This window comes from Aristolochia californica, unplaced genomic scaffold (genome assembly GCF_029961685.1).
Source record: "Aristolochia californica isolate CCGP_79_NKW_82.1479 unplaced genomic scaffold, dmAriCali1.0.hap1 SCAF_5, whole genome shotgun sequence".
Taxonomy (NCBI): Eukaryota; Viridiplantae; Streptophyta; class Magnoliopsida; order Piperales; family Aristolochiaceae; genus Aristolochia; species Aristolochia californica.
Window position 1 is genome coordinate 3958127 of NW_027182214.1, and position 24163 is coordinate 3982289.

Genomic DNA, 24163 nt, shown 5'->3' on the forward strand with positions numbered 1-24163 from the left:
CTCACGCCAACACAAACAACGAAGGGAGAGGTTTTAAGAGTCATGTAAGTTTCAATATTTTTTTGCCTCTATTTGATCGTAAATGATACACAAGAAGGTGCGGGGCCAGGCATCCATGCATGCACATTTAATAGTTATTTTAGTGCTATGAGTTATTTATTTCCAACAATTTCTAAAGAGATACGACTTCTGGGATATTAGATGGGGGAGTTCAAGAACTCATTGAATAAAATATTGAAACCCGAACGGTTTAATGGAAAAAACTTTTCTAGATGGCAAAGGAGAATGAAATATTGGTCAACAAACCTAAAGTTGTTTTATGTGATTGTAAATGAACCCCCTATAAGTAATTATGACGACCATGAACTAGGGAGATCAAGACTTGTGTTGTGGGTTGATCCTTAATCCTCTCAACAATAGCTATATGACTTTTACTTCAATGCTAAATTCGTGAGAGGTTTACGGAAAACTTTAGAGACAGTACGATCAAGAAATTGTGTTTGAATGGAAGTTTTTTTTTAAAGAGAGTATTTTACTTACATGATGGTAGATGGAAAATTGGTGATCAATCAAGTACATGAAATTCAAAATATTATTGCTAAAATCGTCGCCAAGGATATTCATATAGAGTCCACCATCATGGTCAAACTTTAAACTCTTGGGAAAGTATTAAAGAGAACTTCCCTTATTAGATGAAGTGTTGGATTCGATCCAAATTGAAGAAAAACATAAAAACAACACAAAAAAACTTGACCAATGGTTCCAAAGTTAATGGAAGAACAAATTTGATAGAATAAAAAATACTAATTTTATAAAAAAGAAATCCAAGAAATAAAACAGGAGAGTAAGTTTTGTTTGTGAAAAATTGAGTCACTTGGCTAAACAGTGTAGATATAACAAAGGAAAAAAATAAAGGGCAAGATGATAATACGAATCCTCAAGCAAACATTATAATTTGGGCTACTAAGCTTAAGTCAATTACAACTAACTTAGAGATAAATCTGACATTTAATCTAATTGAGTGGTGGATTGACACATGAACAACTGTCCATATTTGTTGTAATATTTCTTATTTTTCTTCCCACTAGGATGTCAAAGGGAGAACTGTGACAACAAACAATACTAATATTGCTCAAGTGATTGTGAAGGAGAAGTAGAAGTTTACGTTTGGGAACACTCTTACTCTCCACAATAAGCAGTAAATGCTAGGCGTTTTTTTAAAATTTTGTTTGTGGTTTCCTTTTGAGTCAACTAGACTTCAAATTAGTGTTTGAATCAAATAAGATTGTAATTACTTAAGGGTAGGGGGGGGGGGGGGGGGTGGGGGGGGGTTAAGTCCTCGATGAACTTGAAATGAAATGAAGAATTCAATTTATCTTAAATGAATTGATTCAACTTCAACTTATTTTTAGGTGTTAGTGTAGACGAGTTCAAGTGCATTGGAAAATAGATTCCAGTGTTAGTGGCCCCAAATGAAAAGTAAGATATAAACAAGAGAATGAGTTACTTTTTATAATATACTTCAATAGAACATATACCTAAATAGATAATTAACCAAAATAAACATGGTGACTACACTTATAAGTGATTTAACGTGTAGTATTAAAATATATTAATATCCTAATTAATGAAAAACTATATCATATTACTTAATGATTATAGTTTATTATAAATTAATACAATAATAACGTGTGACTAGAATAAATTATTAAAAATAAATAAATAAAAGTAAAAAATAACATAAGCGAATATAATAAGTAAATAAATAAATAATTTTTAATAACATAAGATATATTTTAACATTAAAAACCACTAATTTAATAAAATAATAATAAAATTAATATAATTAATAAATAAATATTTATCAATAACATAATATATATTTTTATGTATTATTAATTAATAATATATTGTCACAAAATTTAAAAGCATTGGTTTAATTAATTATAGCAAAGGGATAATTAAACTAAAATATTTTATCAAATATTTTAATTATGATTATTAAATCACTAATTTAATACAGTAATTATAAAATGAATATATTGAATAAATAAAAAAATATTTTATAAATAAAAAATATAAATAATTATTTTTATGAAGCTGGTTTAATTTTTTCTAACTTAGGAAAAATTAAAATTCGCCTTCCTCATGGTGCGTGTCGTCTTCCTCACGGCACACGTCTTCTTCCTCAGCGACGAAGACTACGGCAGGCCAGCCGGCAACGACGACGGAGGCGGCAGGCCAACGGGCAACAACGACGAAGGTGGCGCTTCAACGGTACGCCGAGAGGGAGAAGAGAGGGAGGCCGATAGAGAAGAGAGGCTGGGAGGCCGAGAGGCTCAGCCTCCCGTGCTCTGCGACGAAGGTCAAGAGGGAGAAGAGAAAACAAATTTTGGGCAAGAAGGCCGTGCGGGAGGAATTTTTGTGGGGGGACGGAGGGAGGGAGAAACGTGTGTCCCTCACAATTCATGTGAATGATTCGGAAAAAAAGGTCCGAATCAGCTTTCCCCATTTTTTGCCTAAGTTAATGAACTGACGTGATTGAAAAGAAGTGTAATTCATTCTACACTAACAACTTAATCTAATGAAGTAATGCGGGAGTAATTCATTCTGGTTCATTTTGAACTAACCCCCCCTAGGGTGGGTCTTTTATAGAGAAGAGTTATGTATTTGATGGATTATTAAATTATATGTAACTTATAGTAAGAGTATTAATGAGAATAACATTTTATCTTATGTCATGTTAGTTGGTTCTTTAGACTTATGACACAATAGACTTGGACGCGTAAATAAGAATACTCTAAAAAATAATAATGAACTTATATTTGTATAAATAATATAAATTTTAAAATAAATGTGAGATATTTGTCTAATTGAAACAAACTAGAAAGTCATTTAAATCGATTAGTAGTCTTTGACTCACAAGAGCTCATACACTGTGACATCTGTAAGATGAGTGGTATTTTGATAAGAGAAGGAAAAATATATTTTATTACTTCTATAGATGATATGTCAAAATACTGATATATGTATTTAATCAAGACTAAAGATGAAATGTTAGAAAATTTTAAAAATTTTAAATCATAAGATAAAAATCAAACCTAGAAAATAAAAAGCCTTAAGTCAGATAGAGAAGGAAAAATATAGTTCTACAAAATTTGAAAAATCCTGTTAGGAACATGGTATCATAGAGGAGAGCACAACTCATTTTCCTTAGTCCAATGGAATTGTTGAAAGGAAAAAGTAAACTCTATGTTGTCTATTTCTAGTCTTCCCAATAATTGTTTGGAAAAAACTTTACTTCTAGTATGTAAAATACTTAATCTTCTACCATGGAGGGATAATTAGAAAACACTATAAGAGTTATGGTGGGATGGAATAAGTGCTTTAAAGTTTGGGGTTGTCTTTCTAAAGTTAAAAATTAACTCTAACAAGATGATGAAGCTGAGACCTAATACTTAAATGCAGTTTTATAGGATATGTAGAAAACAACAATGCATATCGGTTCTATTAAAATTCAAAGTTACTTGCAATTTTCATCAATACTATTAAATAATCCAACGATGTTGTGTATTTTAAAAATGTGTTTCCTATGAAAGAAAAGAAGAAATTTGAAGTTGACGAAACTTCTAGATACCATAACAAGAACACCAATAGTGCCACAAACTGAACTTCGACGGAGCAAGAGACCTAGGATAGAAAATAACCTAGGAGATATTTTTTATACATTGATCATAGAAGATGATCCATTGATTTATACCAAAGCATTGAAATCTAGTGATGAATCCTTGTGGGAGGAAGTAGTTAAAGTGAAATATATTCAATTCTTTCACACCATACATGGGTATTGACAAACTTACCTCCAGGGTCTAGATCAATGCAAATGGATTTTCAAAAGAAAATGTCATCTTGTTGGATTCATATAAAAATACAAAGTTAGATTAATTGGCCAAGGTTTTAGTCAAAGAGAAGGAATTTAATTTATTTGACACTTATTCTCTTGTCACTAGGATAACGACAGTTCCAATGCTTATTACACTGGTGGCATCATACAAGCTTGAAATCCATTAGATGGATGTTAAAACCGCTTTCCTTAATGGCAAATTAGAGGAAATAATTATATGGAGCAGCCAAAGGGTTTTGTAGTTCCTGTCAAGAGAATAAAGTGCATAAATTAGTCAAATCCTTATATGGTATAAAATAAGCTCCTAGACAGTGGTATGGAAAATTTAATAGGGTGATCCTTTTTATGGTTTTAGTATATGTGATTTCGACAAATATGTGTCTTGAAAAATATATGATAAATCTTTCATTATTTTATATCTTTATGTAAGTGACATTTTAATATTTAGAAATAAAACTATCAAAATTCTAGAGTGTTGATTTCTTGGTCCAACACATAAACCCAAGAGATCTCAAAAGAAAGAAAGAACAGAGGAACCCTAACTCTTGGGAGAGAGGATAGAAGAAACTAAGGGAAAGAATGATGAATAAAAGAGAGAGAGGTGTATCGACAAAATTGAGCTAATAGGAAGAGGCTTGAATGCTCGACCCCATGCCTTGAAGCTATATTTATAGTTGTAGGAAGATGTTTACAATGATTACAATGCCCTTAGGGCTACATGTTTCGAAATAAAAAAAACATAAGAGGATATACACTAGTTTTCATAATTATAATTCTATGTCATATCTATAGAAATTCTCCGTATTTACTAGTCAAGCCACCCCTACACACGTCAGTATCTTTTAACACTTCCTCTCAACCTGATGTTTGTAACTTCACTTTGCAAATAATCTTTGTCAAGAAACTTGTGTGCTTGAAAAGAAATTCTAATCTTGTGTGACTTGAAAAAAAAATTGATTGCCTTACTTTGATTCATCTTGTTCTTGTTGACATCTTGCTTGTAGTCTTCATCTTGTGCTCATCTTGCTCTCCCCTTTACTTAGATATTCTAGTTATTTAAAATTTGATTACCATAACACGAAAAATTCTTCATTATTAATTACTTCTTTTTTTTACTTCTTATACTTCTCTCCCTCAAGTTGGGGATCTCTTTGTTCTTTACCAAGATATCCAACTTGCATAACATAATAGTGTGAGAAGAAAAATTATTTCTAGCCATACGACAAAGCTCTATATACCAGTCAAAATGGTCATAATCTTAAACACACTTCGCGCAATTTCAATGGCGGAAAAACAACCCAACATTGGGGCAGAACAAAAAGATTACTCACTTTTTAAAGGTAGCTCAAATACAAATCACCTCTTGGGTGAAGAATAAAATACTTGACTCAAACTGGATGTTGGACACATTGTTATACCTTTTAGGTGGTGGGTTTAAGCATTGCTCTGAAGTGATCAAAACACCAGATGATAAAAAAAATAAATACAAGAGGAAAACAACTTTAACATGAAGGAGGAGACTATACAACACTTATACTTCCAAACGAATCTAGAATGTGACATTTTTTTTTGAAAACTAGGGGAGATTATAAAGGTAGAACTAAATTAACTTAACAAATTTGACCAAGTTTGACTCAAGAGGGAGATAAAAAATAATTCCTCTATGAACATGATGATTAAGACTATGGCCATAGTACTATCTCAAATAATTTCGCTAATCAGTGCTGGCATCGGTTTGTTCACAACTACCATAGTACAATTGTGCATGCTGCACTCGCATGTCTCTCACTTGAACATGAGGATGGCACTTGGTACCTGAACATGAGGATGGCACTCCACGACTTCCCACATGACTCATACTCTAGGTAATTTTTCATCTCTCTCCATATGGTGGTTTAAATAAAAGTTATGTGGAAAATGGAAATTTATTTCCTATTCAATCCAATGAATAGGTAAGTCTCTCTACCTCTTGTCACTCTTTTACTCTTCCTCATACTCTCTTTGTTCTTGGTATAAACAAAAAATTGATTTCTATCCATAAGTTCACTTAAGATAATAATGGCCCAATTGAGTTCTTTTGTAACTATTTTGATGTTAATCCTTTGCTCAATGACACTCTCATGACATGAGGGATAATGCATAATGAGTTTATATGCTTTCCCAAATCAGGAGCATGCTCTATCTACCACTACCTTTTCTCTTGTAGAAATTTAGCACATAAGTTTAGGACATCTCTCTAAGAGATCCCTTAGTAGTTTAGTCAATAAAAAGTTGTTGCCAAAACTCTCTTTCAAGCAAGAACTTTGTGTGGACTATCAAAAGGCTAAAAGCCACAAGTTACTTTTATTTCTAGTACTTTATATGCTAATTTCCATTGGATATTATTCACATTGATGTGTGGGGACCTGATTCTATACCCTCTTTGGAAGGATTTCGATATTGTTATTTTTCTAGAATAATGTCACATTATACATGACTTTATCCTTTGAAACTGAAATCTGATACTTTTCGACTTTTTGTAATTTTAAATCTATGGTGGAACTTAGTTTGGAAGAAAAATTAAAATTTTTTGTTAGAAAGAATTGTCCCACATGGAAAAAATGAGTAAAAAAATCTTGGTTGATTAGTTGTGAGAGAGGGTTTCACAATTGGATAGTGATTTTGGGATGTGCCTTGGACCCAACTTAACATAGTGTTAGAGCAGGTGTTCAGGCCTGGGCTCCACCCTAGATTGTCTATGTGTAGTAAGAGCCAAAAAAAAATTCAAGTACGGGGGAGAGTTGGAAAGAATTGTCCCACATGAAAAATGAGTAAAAAGATCTTGCGTTTATTAGTTGAGAGAGAAGGTTCTTACTTGGGTAATCATTTTGTGATGGCCTCAAGCCCAAATTCACATTAACTAGGATAGAAACAGTCTTTACACAGAGTTATTTTTAGAAGTGGGAGGTTGTCTAATTTTTTAAGGTGTTTGAGTCAAGTTAAGCTCCCAATTTTCTTAGTTAATGTTGTAAAGCAATTTATGGAGTTATGTTTTAGATTATGTGTTATAGAAACTGTAGCTCATTTTGTTATGCTTTCCTCTTCTTCTCCCACTTCAAAAGCACGTACAGCTCCAGCCTTACAATTTTGTCTGTCTCAAGAGCCATTTCTGAACCTATTGGACGAGAACTCTCTCGCTTCTTCCCTCGAGATGAAAAAGGCTCTTAACACATAATCTAATCCTGAGACCTGGTTGGTTCTTTATCCTTTCATAGTTTCTCTGTTGGTCTTCTGATAATCTGGGTGCGCACCTCCCTAATTGTTCAGCATCAGATTTGTCAAATATTAGCTACAAGGAAATAAACTTCCTGTCAATATGCGCTCATAGATTTTCCAAAAAAAAAATGTTTCTGAGAGAAGAATAGAGTTTGCTAAAATTTCTCAGAAGTTCACACCCTAATAAAAGCCAAGCCTCTTCTGTTTGACTTGGGTGTGGCTTTCACCTCCTGTTGACGCTAATGCAAGTTACCAGTTCAAAACCCAAATTCCAACACTTGCTATGGGAAATGGAGTTCGATTCCCCATCTACAAGCCATGTTTTCTTTTTCTTTGTTTTCAAAGACTAGCACAAGGACAGGAACATGGGGAATACTTCGAAGGGTGATTCATGTCAATGCCTTGCCGACATGCATTTAGGTCATTGAAGAATTGGAACTTCCTCTTTGTCGAAAGTCAAAGAAGATTAGGTCTAAGCTCAGGAGAAATTTGACAGTTTCCTATTTTCGGTTTCAGTGTTCCAGCTTCTATTTCCTTGTTAATGGTGTTTCGTTTGTTGGATCCTTTTTTTTTTTTTTTTTTTTATCGGGGTACCTAAAATTTTGATAAAATGAGTTGAAATGTCCTTCTCAACTCTATGGTGAGATCACCCACAGATTGTCTGCTTGTAACAGCATTAAATTAGAATTTACCTTGATAACTGATGAACAGTCTTAGTGGAGACAAGACCATTAATTAACTAAAGAATAAAAACCAACGACAACTTCCATTGTCTTCTTCTGAACGCAAGCTCTCGAATCCTTAAGTTCAATATCTTGCGAAGCAAGGGTAGAGAGCTGAAAGGACAGAAAAAAACTAAAATCAAAGAAAGAAACACCAGTTGCAGAATAACCAAGCAAGCTTCTTTTCGAGGCATTAGGCATTATATTTTACCTCGAGCCATCAAAGAGAAATGCAAATTCTTCTCGGCTTCTCTCTAGAGGCAAAGCTCGAGAGCGATGGACTGAAAAGGTTATTTTTCCTGCTCATTATTTGTCTTCTAATACTTGTAGCTCAATCTAATCCATGTTAAAATAATTGAAATATCAGTGTTTCCATTAACTCTCCCAGACAATGAAGGTTCATGAATCCAAAGCTTAGTTAACTAGTATTAACCTTAGTCTTGGTCATCTAAGTCAAGATCTGTCATCTTCAGTAGGTTCAATCAGCCCAAAATATTACATGCAATGCATTAGTGCTTTTTGCTGTTATGAACATTTACGTGAAGCACATGTCCAGTGGCATCTGTCGATTTCTACTGCACCGACTTCATTTTCGATCAGGGTAAAGCACTGTACCTCTGAGTTGTCAAAAGAGAGGTTTTTGAACTAGTTGAAAGTAGTTTACAATTAGACTAGAAAATGATCAAATTTTGTTAAGGATGATGTTCTTGTAGAAACAAAAAATATCTAGAATTCCTAAAAGAGGAGACTTATTCCCCCGAATAGGATACTTGTGATAGAGATAGTGATAAAAATAACTAATGATTGAATTAGAGACAAATTCAAATTATAGAGTTGTAATCATCTACTTTCTCCATTGTAACTCTACAAATAGCGTACACCTGATCAATAATAATCACGACAATATTATTCTACATTACTATATTCTACAACTTGCTAATGGAAGTAAACGGGATTCCTATCTCAAGTGACCAACTCCAGTTTTCCATTATAGATGTTTTTTTCAACAAATTAAGGATGTGATCATGTTATCCCTGTAGAGTTCCCTTGTTAGAAATGGCCATAAAAGGAGGTATAGAACACAAGTTCTTCCTACTGGAAAGGGGTTCATTTGGCATGATCTCGATGAGAACAGAAATCTGTTTGGCTAATTGAGGATTAAGGAGCGGTGATTAAAAAAACACAGAGGAATCTTCAAGTCAGCTGCCCTTTTGTTTTTGCCCCTAAACACGACAATGACAAATAAAATGAATTGAATCAGGACTTGTAGATCGGCTGCCATATGGATAGAGTTTTGATCTTCTCCTGTGAACTGTATCTTCCCTACCTTCCGTCCCTCCACCCCGCCCCACGTGAACACCAAAGCAAGGTCAAGGAGAGATTATTGTGAAGCTGAATTCCTTGTCATTTGAGGGAATTGAAACTGCGCCGACCCCAAATGCCATTAGTCGCTTGGAAGCTTGTTTTGTTTGTTTAACAAGGAACAAACAAAACCCTAACTTACTCCATATCTCACATGCTAGGGTTGACTACTACTTCGCAATCACTTCCAGCTATTCTAAGATACCTGCGTGTGATGCCTATATTTTATTCTTTTCTTTACTCAGCTTTCCCTCTCTCATCCACAGTCCTTGTGTTTCCCCTTTTTCTGATAATGTTTATATATTTATTATTTTTGGCTTACCTGACTCTCTTTTCTATGTACTGTTTATGTCAAATATGGAGGCAGACTTGGTGTCCTCTTCAGTTTGCTGGAAGAGTTCTAAAGGGTTTTGACTGATCTCACTGCTCTTTGTCTTCTTACTACTGTGAGTTTCATGCTTCAACATTTCTAGTTTTTAATGGACTAGGCCATGCACTTCTGCTGCTTTCTTTAATGGGCAACAAAGAAAGAAAATAATCAAAATGATCAAATAAGACTAAAAGAGAGAGACAAAAATACAGGGATCAGTTAAAGAGAAGGATCATTTCATTAGTAAAAACATGATATCAGGTCCAGAGAGACTCTATCTTAAGAGGCTCCTGCATTACATTGCTAGAAGAGGCGAAGCTGATGAATTGGGGAAGGGTGTTGAGGTTACTAGGAATTAAAAATGCTTTGTCATCTAGCTCTATCTGGTGGGTCGGCAATTGAGGTTCCTGCTGCATGTGAATGCATAGGATCTCTGTTTGGGCCACAGCAAGCTGCATTTGCAGCTGAGACACTTGGTTCTGGAGGTGGGAAATGGCTCCCACGCAGCCGTAAATTGGGTCTCTCACTCTTGCGTTTGCCTCGTAAACCAGACTACTCACTGCGTCAGCTCTCTGATGGACCGGAAGCTCCTGTAACAAATGACATGAGACACAAAAAAATGTTAGCTCTCCTTCTCAGATTTGTAATCCAGACTTCTTTCATGGGAGAAAAGAAAAAACTGAAGATCATAAGAGATGTCTAGCTACCTGCAACATTTTGTTGACATTGCTGGCACCGAACACTTTGTGAACGATTGCAAACTTGTGAGGATCATCTGAAGGGAAGTAAGGTGCAAAGATGCAGTCCTTAGCGCAGCGACGTCGAAGCAGCTTGCATGAAGCGCAGGGCGAGCTTCCTCCCATGGAAACCTCCTTACAACTTACCGGAAAGAAACCGTGAAAGATTAAATAGAGAGAGAGAGAGAGTTCCAGAGAGAGAGAGAGAGAGAGAGAGAGAGAGAGAGTTCCAGAGAGAAGGAGAGGACAATGGAGGGAGCTTCACTGTCAATTGAAAATGAAAGCCCGGTCCAGCGAGGAAGAATGGAAGACAGGTAGATGGAGAGTACTTATTTATACTAATCAAGGGCGTGTTAGCCTAGCTAGATAAGTTAATATATTACACAATATTGAGTAATCAATAAGCATAATCTCCACCGTCGATCCTGCCGGCTTTGCTTCAGTCGCCGAATTCCACATCCAGGAAATAAGTTTACGTTTCTTTCTGTGGTGGCCCACGAGGTTTAACGGCTGCAGAATCCGGAGGGTTGACCGCCGACGAGCCGCGTAAAGATTTTGGCCATCCATGCAAGGGTCTGGCTTACACGTTCGTCTTTGACTCATTTCTCTTTCTTCGCGAGGCTTTTTTAGAGAGAGTGATCAAAGAGTATGTAGAAAAAGAGAAAAAAATTGCCAGAGATGAGCAAACAACATTCATGCCGATCCGTTCTATTCTCCGGTTCCCTTCGGTCAGACTTTCCCATCATTTTCCAGTATTGTCGTCAAATCTGAAGTCTCTCTTACTCTCTGTATTTGACATTTCTTATCGAGATTTGCAGAGAGAGTTTGGGCGTCCTGAGTGATTCTTTCATGTCCAAGGTCAAGCTGTTTTTAACAGTCTGTTTATAAGATAGCCTGTTGATACCTATGCTGTTTGTTATTTAGAGAGAATGGAGAAGCTCTGCTGGAACCTTTTCTTAAGGGATTAAATCGATGAAGCGTTGCCCTTATCAAGGTTCCCACAGCCAAACTTGACAACCCCATGAATTAGTTGTCATTTGAGAGAGAATGGAGAAGCACTGCTGGAACCTTTTCAAAAGGGATTAAATCGAGGAAGCGTTGCCCTTATCAAGGTTCCCACAGGCAAACTTGACAACCACATGAATTAGTTGTTATTTGAGAGAGAATGGAGAAGCTCTGCTGGACCTTTTCATAAGGGATTAAATCGATGAAGCGTTGCCCTTACCAAGGTTCCCACAGGCGAACTTGACAACCCCATGAATTAGTTGTTATTTGAGAGAGAGTGGAGAAGCTCCGCTGGAACCTTTTCATAAAGGATTAAATCGATGAAGCGTTGCCCTGATCAAGGTTCCCACAGCCAAACTTGACAACCCCATGAATTAGTTGTTGAGAGAGAATGGAGAAGCTCTGCTAGAACCATTTCATAAGGGATTAAATCGATGAAGCATTGCCCTTATCAAGGTTCCCACCGCCAAACTTGACAACCCCATGAATTAGTTCTTTCTCCAAAGCGGAATTTAAAAGAAGATCCCATGAGTGATATTTCTGTGCTTTCAAGCAAATGTTTGTCGCACGCATCGTTAAGAGTTAGAGTAAGTTTTAACTGTATTATATTTCTCAGATGTTGAATTCGAAACAGAATCGAAACCATCCATTCATCCTTATAGGAGTCGCTTGAATGGACGAAATGGATCGTCCGGTGGAGCAAGAAAAGGCTCTCAACTCTTAATATTGAATGGAAGTGGTGGGTAAGGGTTTGAAGTTTCTTGGGAGAGGAAAATTGAAAAGTGGAGTTGGAGTACCCAAGTCTTGCAGCATTAAATGAGGCTCACATGTTTGAAAAGAACCGCACTCATTTCCTGGTTATCACGGTCTTGAATTTCTCTACAGGGGCTTCTCTTTCAAAGCGCATGGTTCCTGCTCTAAGCAGAAGGGAGCCTGGAAAAAACAAGGGAAAAAACACAGACATCTTTCTCTAAGCTTACAAGAAAAAACATGGGACCTCCGATGCACATTTAATGCCGGTGGTAGTCGCGAAGATTCGATTCTCGTAACGCACGGTGCGTTGGAACAATTAATGCTCAGACACAGACTCCCTCCCCTTCCCCTCTCTCTCTCTCTTCCATTCGTCTTCTCCGATCCTCCCTTTCGCTTCAACTTTTTCTATTGATTTAAAATGCCACTTCATCTTTTAATGGAGTGTGCCTGTTTGCATTGAACGCGTCCTCAGAACTTTGAATCCTGGAATTGCTTGTTAAAACCCTTTAATTACCTGGAGGGATTTTGAATACGGATATCCGGTTTGTTCGTGAATACCTTGTGGATAGGGGTGACTTCGAACCGTGGCGGCTCGCAAACAGCTCGCAAACGGCTCGAGCTCGAACTCGAACTCGGGTTGATTCTGGTTCGGTTCAATTTGTTATAACCGAATCTCGAGCCGAGTTCGAGATCCGAGATCGACTAGTTTAAATTAAAGAGCCAAGCTTGATCGAATCGAGTTCGGTTCAAAAGCTTACAAGCTGACTCGTTAATTTAATGAGTCGGTGCGGGACTTGGGGGAGTCGAAACCGGAGCGCCGAGTGGAGCGGGAGCGAGAGCGAAGGGGGAAAAATTCGAGCCCGTCCGACCGCTGCTATGGCTGCCTCTATCGCCGTCGACAGTGGCCTTACCGGTCGTCTGCTGCCTTTCCGTCGCCGATAATTCTATGGCCACCGCTCGATTTCTTCCCCCTCGTTTGCCGTCGCTTTTGTTTCCGTCTCAGTCGTTATCCCAGACGAAAGTTCCTCGTCGGCGTTGTTCCTCATCTTGGCGGAAAACCAGTTAAGGGGAGATATAAATTCCCCCCTCACAAAAAGTGAATTTTTTTTTAAAGAAATTGAAAATACTTTTTAATAGAAATAAGTTTCTAGGGACTATTAGTATCTCATGTTTTTTGTAAACATTTTTTATTAAAAAAATCATATAATTTCTAAGTAAGATTGTCCTGCCAAGATGGGCTAGAAAACTATATAGAAAATTTTTGAATAAGTATTTGACAATTGATGTTGTAATACATTTAGCATGAGGCAATTTTCATAGCAATTTTGTGTTTGACATTTTATTTGATTAAAAAATTATTGATAAGTATAGTAATATATTAGATTGATTATTAATTTTTATTTATTTCCCTAGAAGAGGTAATAAGAGGTCCATTTAACTTTCCTAGGAAAATTTTTAAATGTTTCTTATAATTTTCTAATAAGTCACTAATAGTAATAGGATTTTATTTAAAGGTTTTTTTGGAAATATGTATCATAGGAAAAATATTTCTAGTTTTTCCTAGAATATAAATTTTCAACTAGGGGCAGATTCAAAAATTACAAAATACGCTAGACAACATTTGAAGTAAAAAAGATGTTTTTATTGGTGTCTAATATATTATTGAAATTCAATCCTGAACCTCCCCTATCATTCTTTTTTTAATTGTATGCATAATTTTATATATAATTTATTTAACATATACTTTATATAGAGTATTAAATGTAGGTTAAGGTCGAACTCAACTAGAGCTCAAGCTCGAACTCGATTAAAATTATTAGGCTCGAGTTCGATTACAATTTTAGGTTCGAGGCTAGGTCGGTCGAGCTCAAATTCAAAATATTTAAATCAAACTCGGCTTGAACAAGGTTCGGACTCACCTGGATTCGTTGCCACCTTTATGCCCAATTTTAAGTAGAGGTCATTCCCAATTTTATGTAAAATATATGTATAATTTTATATACAATTTTTTTAATATGTATTTTTTGAAAAGTTTTAATTGTATGATGGAGCGCAAACTCGAGACTTGTATTTTTTGAAAAATTTTAAATGAATGTTGAAGCTCGAGCTCATTTAAAATTATTAGGCTCGAGCTCGAGCTCGAAATATTTAAATCAAGCTTAGCTCGAACATAGGCAGGTTCGGGTTCGGCTCGACTCGATGCCACCCCTACTTGTGGACTTAACCCACAAATTGGAACCAAAAAGTGAGCAGTTTTGATTTATTTAATGCTTAATTAAATACCTGTTATATATGGGTAGTTGTGTTGTCCAGGTGGTTTTTGAAGAGGGGATGAATTGAGATATTAAACTAAAATTTTTAAGCTTAATTAAAAAATAAAGTAATTAAAATAATAGATAAATGTGCACCATAATAAACTCAAAATTTTTTTTCTAGATGTTCGCCTATTGGTATTCATTGCCTTAGAATCATTGTTGGGAAAAATGTACTAATAAGATCTATTAGGTGAAACTTACAACTCCAAAGAGATTTGGACTTTTTAAGTCAAGTTTAATACCCAATTACACTGTGATAAATCTCTCCACAAAGATTATACAACTAGATTATAGCTCTAGTAGGTTTTTCCTTTTTCTATATTAAGGTTCTAAAACACCTCTACAATAAATCAATAAGATATACAAAAGAAAAAAGAAAAAGTTACACTTTTTTGTATGAGAGAAACAATCTTCTCCTAGTGAGATCCAAGTCTCCAATCCCTTGAGTACAAGAGAATAGATGTTGGGGCTTGAGAAAGCTAGGATGATAAATGACATTCAGAGAGATTTGAAGAAAATGCAAGGATATAACTCTTTTTCTCTCAAAATTGGGTTTGTATGGAAATTTCAAGTAAAACCCTCTTTGAATGCTTGGGATTTCAAATTAATGCTCAATTCATATTATAAAAGAAGTTTCGTGACACATTTATAAGATTCCCCAAAAAATTAGTTGTTATTTGTTTGTCACCAAAAAACTAATAAATCTGTTGACCTATCACTAGAAAGGTATGGTCAATCAACTATGTGCAATGATTATATTTTTAGTTCCTCAGGTTTGTTAGTCATTCATAACATCGATCAACATGTTTTCAATCTTTAAGAAAATCTGATTGATTGATCAAACCTATTTGATTAATTGATCATGTTTTATAGTGCTAGCTATGCATAATTTTGGCAGATCGATCGTGCTAAAGTGTATGATTGATCATGTGTTATAAGTTTATTTTGTAAGATTCTACATGATCACTCATGCCTGTATGGATGATCGATCTTGTTTTATATTGATTTCCCAATTGTATTTTGGATGATCAATCAATTAAAATTGATCATCCCAATTATATTGCTTTCCCAATTGATCATGCCAATTGCCAGTTTTCTTAAATGACTACTAAGTATGATGAAAACTATCTTAAAGGATTGTAGCAAGTTTAAAACATGGTTTTTGCATCAATTAAGCATGGTTTTGCTCTAATGCTCCAAAAAACTTTTGTACCTTGGGAGTGAGATTTGGTTTGTTGAATTTCTGGAAAAAAGAAAAACTTCATTGACTTGTTGTAATTTGAGTACATTAACCTCTATTTATAATAGAGGAAATAACTAGAATCCAATTACAATTAAACTTCCCTTATCACGGTTACACCCAAAGTCAAATACTCAAAGATAAGTCCTAAAATAATTAAACAACTAAACACAAATAGAAGACTAACATAATTAAAACACCTTTAAATTGAAACTCTTCTATGGGACCTCTTTATATAATAATTATGACTTTATAAGACTTCTTGTTGTGAGAGTCATGTGAGACTCTTCCATACCGGCTCTTTAACACGGTTGACAGTGCTCAGATTTGTGTAAGTGCTTCTTCAAGATGACTTAATTAACTTAATTCTAGTCTTCAACTCTTCAATCTTGTTGTAAGTGCTTCTTCAAGATGACTTGACACTTTTTGTGGCTTGAGGTCTTGTGATGAATTTGCTGATTCTTTTGAAAAGACCGTGAATTTGTGTCTATTGAAGGAATTGCATCCAAAATGCTTAACTTATAGTTATTAGTACATTTGGTTAAGTTTTGTTATCATAAAAGTGTGGATGAGGGTCAACTTAGGTCAACCATCGCCCCCTTTTTTATGATGATGAAACCTATCTCATTGAAGCTAAATTTTTCTAGACCCATAGCAATTGAAATTTTGAGAATTTTTAAAATTCTTCTCCCTTTAAATTTGTGCATCTAAGATTTGCATTTTTTTTTAGTTCTAGTTGCTCTCCTCCTTTTTGACATATATAAAAAAAGAATTGCAAGTGGAAGAAAAAATGTGTAAAAAATGAATACAAAATAAAGATTGACCACAAACTATATATGCAAGATAAATAAAAAATGGGATCAATCCTAGGTCAAAGGTATGAAGGTAGGTTAATTGTGGAGGCTAGGTTGGTGACGAGATGATGAGGAAGAGTGTTTGAAGCTTTTGTTGGCCTTCTTTGAGGTTTACTAGTGTTTCATTGATATAAACCACATCATCCTCTAGTCATGCAAGATGGTTGAAGCTCAAGGAGTCATTGATTTACTTCCTTTTGAAAAACTAGGAGTGATCTCCTTGAGTTCGATCGAAACTAGGCTCATCTCTCAAGGCTTCCTTTGCATTCACATTCTTCCCCTTCAAATGCTTGGAGACTCATTGGTCTCTAATCTTTGTAAAGCCAAACTTACTAACCTTGATCTCTCCAATGGTAATCTTCTTAGTTAGGTCGATCCTCTTTTCAACTTCTAGAGCAACTTGTTGACCATAGGTTGACTCTCTTATTGCTTTTGATGATAACGAAACTTAAAAGATCTGATAATTTTTAAAATCAATTATTTTAGATGTTTTACCTTCAAGAGTCAATGCATATCAAGTTCTAAAGCTTAATAATAAAGCCTACTCAAGACCTCAAACATCGTTGAAGAAAGTCTCTTGAAGAAGCATCACAAAAGAAGACAATGAGAAGAATAAAGTTCAAATGTAAAAGTCATATGTCAAAATTCAGCCACAATGTACGAGAGTATTTTTAAACTCCATTCTTTGAGTACAATAGTTAAGAACATCATAAACATCCTAAACTGTATGTACACATGTTGAAGAATATCATAAACATCCTTTAGAACATGTTAAAACACTTAATCAAAATCATTCCAATGCTTTTAAAGTCAACTTAGTTGATTTGACACTGGAATGATTTATCAACCTCTACCAATGATCAATGATCGATCATCCAGGAATGTGCAAGCCAAAATTATAAGGCATGATTGATCATCCATAGTTGATTGACTGATCATCCAAAACATGGCCATATCATGTTATAAAGCCTATGTGCTCGTCCCATGTTGATTGATTGATCAATACTATCTAGGCAATCACATTTTACATGGAATAATAGATCATCCCACAAAATTGATTGATAGGACAAAATCTTGCCAATCATGGACATAAAGCATGATCGATCATAGTAAGTTCACTGATTGGTCATGTTGGAGGGATGATCAATCATTCTATGTTAATTCAGTTTCCTAGATAGTTATGATCGATTGATCTCTGAAGGATGATCGATCATGAATTATAGCATAAAATGAATATGTCTTAGATAATCGATCAATTGACTATGGTCCTCTAGAACAAATCATTGGTGACCCTCAAGGCAGAATTACAACTAGAAGAGCAACTCATGAGACTATGGTAAATAATTCCTAACTACAACTGACATATTTTTGCTATGGTCTATTATTAAGAGAGTTCCGCTCAATTACAAATATTTTATGACATGTCGCATATTGGATATAGCAACAAGTACTCAAGTTGAGGGCCTACCCTTTGTCAGAGAGATTACCACTATCCTTCGTGTGTTCTAAGTGGATCTATTGGATAGGGTGTCCGTGGATATTACAAAGAAGATGTCCATCAATGAGATAAAGGTTGGAAATTTTGTTTTTGCAAAGTCGTGCAGACAATGGATACAAAAGGATAAAATACCTAAGGAGACAATTCCTCAACTTGCCGCCTTCAGAGATGAGATGGGCCCAAAGCCTTCTACGGAATAGTACGAAGAACGAAAAAAAGTACCTCATCATCCATTGATTGTCTCTCCACTATTGGAGAAGTTGTTGATGATGTTTGGGCTACTCAGGTAGCAATTATGTCCAACATCAACGAGGTGAAGGCAAGGCATCAGAGGATCAAGTAACTACTCGACACTATTCTCAGTCGACTTCCTCCTTCAACCTGGTTGATCATAGGATCCACCAATTTTTTCCTCTTGGTGTACATGATTTTTATGTATGTTTTGATTTGTACACATTTTTTAATTACTTGAACACTTGTTATGATATGGCCTTTCAACCACTTTTTTGTTTTCTACTATGGGCCTGTTAGTGAGCAGCGTAAGTGAAGTGTATCTCACTTACACTGGGGAAAGTGGGCTGAAACCCGTTAGTGCACCCAGTAAGTGACGGGGGAAAGTGAAATACAGTTGTATTTCGCTTTCCCCGTTTCAGGCGTAAAACGATGGTAAGTGAAATCCGAGGGGTCGAGCTTGGATTTCACTTACCATCGTTCAAATACATCTCATTGTCGGGGAGGATCGGGGAGGAACCTTTGTAGAACGAGGTTTCGGAGAAAAAAAAATTTCTCTCTCGCGACCCTCGACTGCTCTTCTCTCTCGGTCTCCCTCTCCTCTCTCTCTTGACCTCCGTCGCAGAGCACAGGAGGCCAAGCCTCTGCCGTAGAGCCTCTCGGCCTCCCTCTCTTCTCCCTCTCGGCGTACTATTGGAGTGCCCCCTTCGTCGTTGTTGCCTATGTCGCCCGTTGCCTCCGTTGCCGTTGCCCACTGGCCCGTCGCCATAGTCTCCTGCCGCTGAGGAAGACGACGCGTGCAGGAAGACGATGCTTTAATTTTTCCTAAGTTAGGAAAAATTAAATTGTCGTAAAAAATCAAATTTATATTTTTTATTTATAAAATAATTATTTTTATTTATTTAATATATTTATTTTATAATTACTATATTAAATTAGTGATTTAATAGTCATAATTAAAATATTGTTAAAATAAATATTTGATAAATTGTTTTGGTTTAATTATCCCATTGATATAATTAATTAAACCAATGGTTTTAAATTTTGTGATAATATATTATTAATTAATAATAGATAAAAATATATTATGTTATTGATAAATATATATTTATTTATTATATTAAATTAGTGGTTTTTAATGTTAAAACATATCTTATTTTATTAAAAAATAATTTATTTATTTACTATATTCACTTATGTTATGTTATGTTATGTTATTTATTTATTTATAATAATTTATTTTAGTCGCACGTATTCAGAGGGAGTTTGCAGTACAATCTGCAAGAGCATCATATTATCGAGATGTTTTAGCAATTCAGATGTAGCAAAGTTATTGACTATTATGTTTTAATGCCACTAAATATTTTTTATGTTGTACTTTTGTATGAACAGATATAATTTTTTATATTAAAAAGTTGATTGAGTTAGATTTGTATTATTTTTATTATTACGATATTTGTGTAGTACGCTATGTAGTACGATATTTGTATAAGTTTTTTATATTTAGATACTACAAAATTAAAATTTGATTACAATTTTAATAATATAAAAGTAAGTATTTGTTTAATTATTATATTTAATATATTTTATTTATTAACTAATATTAATTTAATTTTCTGATAGTCAGATATATCAAAATATTTTATTTAATAAATAATTTATATGCACTTTACACCACACTTTTCATTCTGCACACTAACACAAACAAGTACTTTATACTGCACTTTCCATTGCGCACACTAACATGACCAAGTACTTTACACTGCACTTTCCATTGTGCACACTAACACAAACAAATACTTTACATTTCCTCTCACTTTCCCCAGGGAAAGTACTTTTCATTGTATTTCATTTCGCTCAGCACTTACATTGTGCACTAACCCCCCTATATGTTTCAATTCATTATCTTTTTTAGTATGACAAAAAGGGGGAGAAGAAAACACAGGGAACTTGGATCAAAATGACTTAGGCCCTCATACAAATGTGCTTAAAAGGATTAAAACAAATTATTCACAAATTAAGGGGAGCATATGATATAAACTGCACATTTACTTAACTTCTACCGTTAGAGAAGTGTAATTTTTTATTTTTTCAAGTTAGATTTTTTAGAGATTGTTGCTTGTAGGTTGATTTTGATGATAACAAACCTTAATTTAGCTATTAACTTGCATATCTAGTATTTCAAATACTTAACATCGTGATACTTAACCTTTAAGAGCATCTCAAGGTCTAAATCTTGAAAGCCAAAATGAAGACCTCAAGCCAAATTGGGGAACTACTCTTGAAGAAACACCCACAAGGAAGAAGACAACAAGAAGATTTGAGTTCAAGAATCAAGATATACATTTTAAATTAGTTAATTCATGTAAGAGAGTATTCTAACTCCTAGTCCTTAAGTACTTGTCAAATTAGAGCTTTAGAATTTAATTTGCATATAAACATGTTTAGAATAATCATACATATCAATTAGAAACATGTTAAAACACTTAGAGAGAAATTCACATGCTTTATAAAGAAAATATTTTTATCAGGCATTGAAATGATCGATCAGTCACTAGCTGTGATCGATCTTCTAGAATTGTGTAGGCCAAAAATATAAAGCATGATTAATCAACTAAGACATATCCATTTCAAGTTATAATGCATGATTGATCATCCATAGAGATTGATCAATCATAGCTATCTAGGCAAGCTGAATTAAAATGGAATGATCGATCAGTCAAAACCTTTCTAGTAAGGGACTTCAAGCATGATCGATCAAATGAAAATACGATGATCAATCATACTAGTTATGCAAAGCCAGAGGGAATCTCAATTGGTCAATCAACCATTGGCAATGACCGATCAACTAAATTTTTTGGACCAATGGTAATATATTTATAGATCAATCCATCAATCAATAAATCACTGTTAGACAATAAAGTAATTGTTATGATCGATTGATTGATTAGTCACTTACCAATTATTTTTGCCAATAGGAAAATAATAATTAGTTTGAGTTGGGGAAGCTATAAATACCTCACCAAACCATAAAAAGGGGGAGATTATTGACGGTAGGTTAACTCCTACATTGCTTTTGATGATAACAAAACTTAATTGAAGTAATAATGTTGATTTTCTGGACTCCATGAATTTAGCTCATGGAGAAAAAGGGAAAGAAAGCCATTGGTAGACAACTTGAGGAAGAAGGGTTATGGAATTGATTATTCCTAACCCTCCCCATGAAGATCTATTTATAGATTTATGAAAATATAATATTACAATAATACCCCTAAACATAGGGTTTAGGGTTTAGGGTTTTAACCATGGAACTTGAACATAATTACATTAATGCCATCTCTATGAGATGACCATTTATTTACCATCCTGCCATCAATGTATGTGGGCCTATGGGCCTTCTCTTTGATTTGTGGGCCTTGAGCTCATCTTCTATTTCTCTTGGATCCATGGTCTTCCTTGGTCTTATGGGTTTGGGCCCATCTTCTTATACACTTTGATATGTGGGTTTTCCTTGGTCATATCTTCTTATACACTTTGATATGTGGGTTTTCCTTGGTCATATCTTCTTATACACTTTGATATGTGGGTTTTCCTTGGTCATATCTTCTTATACACTTTGATATGTGGGTTTTCCTTGGTCATATCTTCTTATACACTTTGATATGTGGGTTTTCCTTGGTCATATCTTCTTATACACTTTAATATGTGGGTTTTCCTTGGTCATATCTTCTTATACACTTTAATATGTGGGTTTTCCTTGGTCATGTGGGCTTGGGCCCTGACTTCTAACAAATAACTTGCAAATCTAAAGTATTTCAGATATTTCACCTTCAAGAGCATTTCAAGGTCTAAAGCATCAAAGAAAAATTCAAGACCTCAAGCACAATGGAAGAAGATCTCTTGAAGAAGCACCCATAAGGAAGAAGACAATGAGGAGACTCGAGTTTATGCATTATAGACAAATATCTAAACTTAGTCAATTTTTGTAAGAGAGTATTCTAACTCCTATTCCTTAATTACTTGTGAACTCGGAGCTTTAGGTTATAAATTGCATATAAAAATGTTTACGATTATCATAAACATCACTTAGAAACATGCTAAAACACTTGGAGAAAAATTCCCATGTTTTATAAAGCCTACATTTTTAAGCTAGCATTGGAATGATCGATCAACCCCTGATATTGATCGATCATTCAGAACTATGCAGGCCAAAAATATAAAGCGTGATCGATCATTCAGAACTATGCAGGCCAAAAATATAAAGCGTGATCGATCATTCAGAACTATGCAGGCCAAAAATATAAAGTGTGATCGATCATCCATGACATGGCCAATTTCATACTATAACGCATGATCGGTCATTCCACTTAAATTCATCAATCATTGTTGTCCAGGCAAGCAGAACTTTCACAGAATGATCAATTATCCATCCAGATTGATCGATCAATCAAAACCTTTCCAGTAAGGGACTTCATGCATGATCGATCAATTTGACTTTTTTGGACCACCAATGACATATTGATTGCTTATTCCATCGATCAAGAAGTCACAGTCTAACAGAAAAGTAGTCGTTGTGATCGATTGATCGATCAATCACTTACTAGTGATCGATCAATCAAAGTACTAATTTTTTCAAATGGGTAAATAACAGTTAGTTTGAGTTGGGGAAACTATAAATACCCTGCCAAACAGTGAATAAAGTAGAAAATGAGTATTTATTTACAAATCTTCAAACCACAAGCCTTTATCTTGCAAATTCCTATAAAAATTGTTTTAGATGGAAAGTGAGAAAATCTTACTCTTAGAAAGCCTTCAATCTCTTTCAATCTTCCTGTCATTCAACATAGTACGAGCTCATTTGTTTTAGATGGAAAGTGAGAAAATCTTACTCTTAGAAAACCTTCAATCTCTTTCAATCTTCCTTTCATTCAACATAGTACGAGCTACTTGATCTATTCACAACGTGCTACAAAGGAGGAGACAACTTGAATCTCTCAAGGAGAAACATCTCTCCAAGTAAAGGTGTAATTTTTCCCTTTCTTTTTATAAAATTGTGAAAGATTCATCTAGAACTTATGAATCTAGATAGAAAGGCCTAGGTAAAGCTAGAATTTAACAACAATCTCTTGGAGAGATTGACTTGTATAAAATTTATGTATAGAGCTACTCATGGCCAAAGAGAGTCGGAAAAGTTCATCTCTTGAAAAGTTTTTTTTAATTTGAATATCTCAATTTTCCCCTCTCTTGATAAGCCACCTGGACCAACATCTATCTAGCTATGGTAAATAGTGTAGAAGAAAGCAAATAAGATAACATTAATCTGATTTAGAAAACCAAGCAGGAAATTGAGCTTCAACATATAACTTGATCTACAATGACAGTTATGGGGAAAACAAGAAAAGCAAACCTGCAGAACAAAACAAAGGGAAATAGAGCACAGATTTCTCCTTTCATTTTTCATTCCATGTCTCATTTCTCTTTATTTTCCTCTTCATTTTCTTTTCGTGCCTCATTGCTGCTAATGGCAGTTTGAAGAGATCTCCCGCCTCTTGCTTTATTTTCTCAATCACCGCCAAGCTGATTCTGTGGTTTATCAACTGTAACCACAGCAACAGTATCCGGCATCTGACTTCATCTTCTCAATCACCCCCGAGCTGATTTTATTGGATCTTGGGTGCTTAAGTGAGAAGAACAAAGAGGTCATCCAGTTGACCCATCAAGAACTGGTGTTTTGCTGAAAATTTCAGCCCCGTTCCTCTAAGATATATACACAAAATAGACAACACGAAGAAATAGAACATGGCTCAGAAAATATCAGGGACTTTTTCTGGCTAAATTATTATAAAATTCCAATAAAAAAGATACGAAGGCCCAATCTTTTCCACTAAGGACGAATTTTTTTAGCAGTCCAATCCAT

The 24163-nt window shown here is 34.8% G+C and overlaps 1 protein-coding gene across 1 annotated transcript; it reads right to left on the reverse strand.

The window, feature by feature from the left end:
* Positions 1 to 9870: 9870 nt before the first annotated feature.
* On the reverse strand, positions 9871 to 10509 carry LOC137966103 (LOB domain-containing protein 12-like). The gene is made up of 2 exons (XM_068812590.1): positions 10321 to 10509; positions 9871 to 10203 (listed from the first exon to the last, which is right to left on the reverse strand). The coding sequence occupies exons 1-2, from the start codon at positions 10474 to 10476 to the stop codon at positions 9871 to 9873; spliced, it is 489 nt and encodes a 162-aa protein (XP_068668691.1). The 5' UTR covers positions 10477 to 10509.
* Positions 10510 to 24163: the final 13654 nt, after the last annotated feature.

Bases quoted from the DNA above. Each gene is read 5' to 3' on its own strand.
- LOC137966103 (XM_068812590.1), bottom strand. From the start codon at position 10,476: ATGGGAGGAAGCTCGCCCTGCGCTTCATGCAAGCTGCTTCGACGTCGC. The intron at 10,204-10,320 runs GTAGCTAGACAT...CATTTGTTACAG, and splicing joins ATGTCAACAAAATGTTGCAG to GAGCTTCCGGTCCATCAGAG.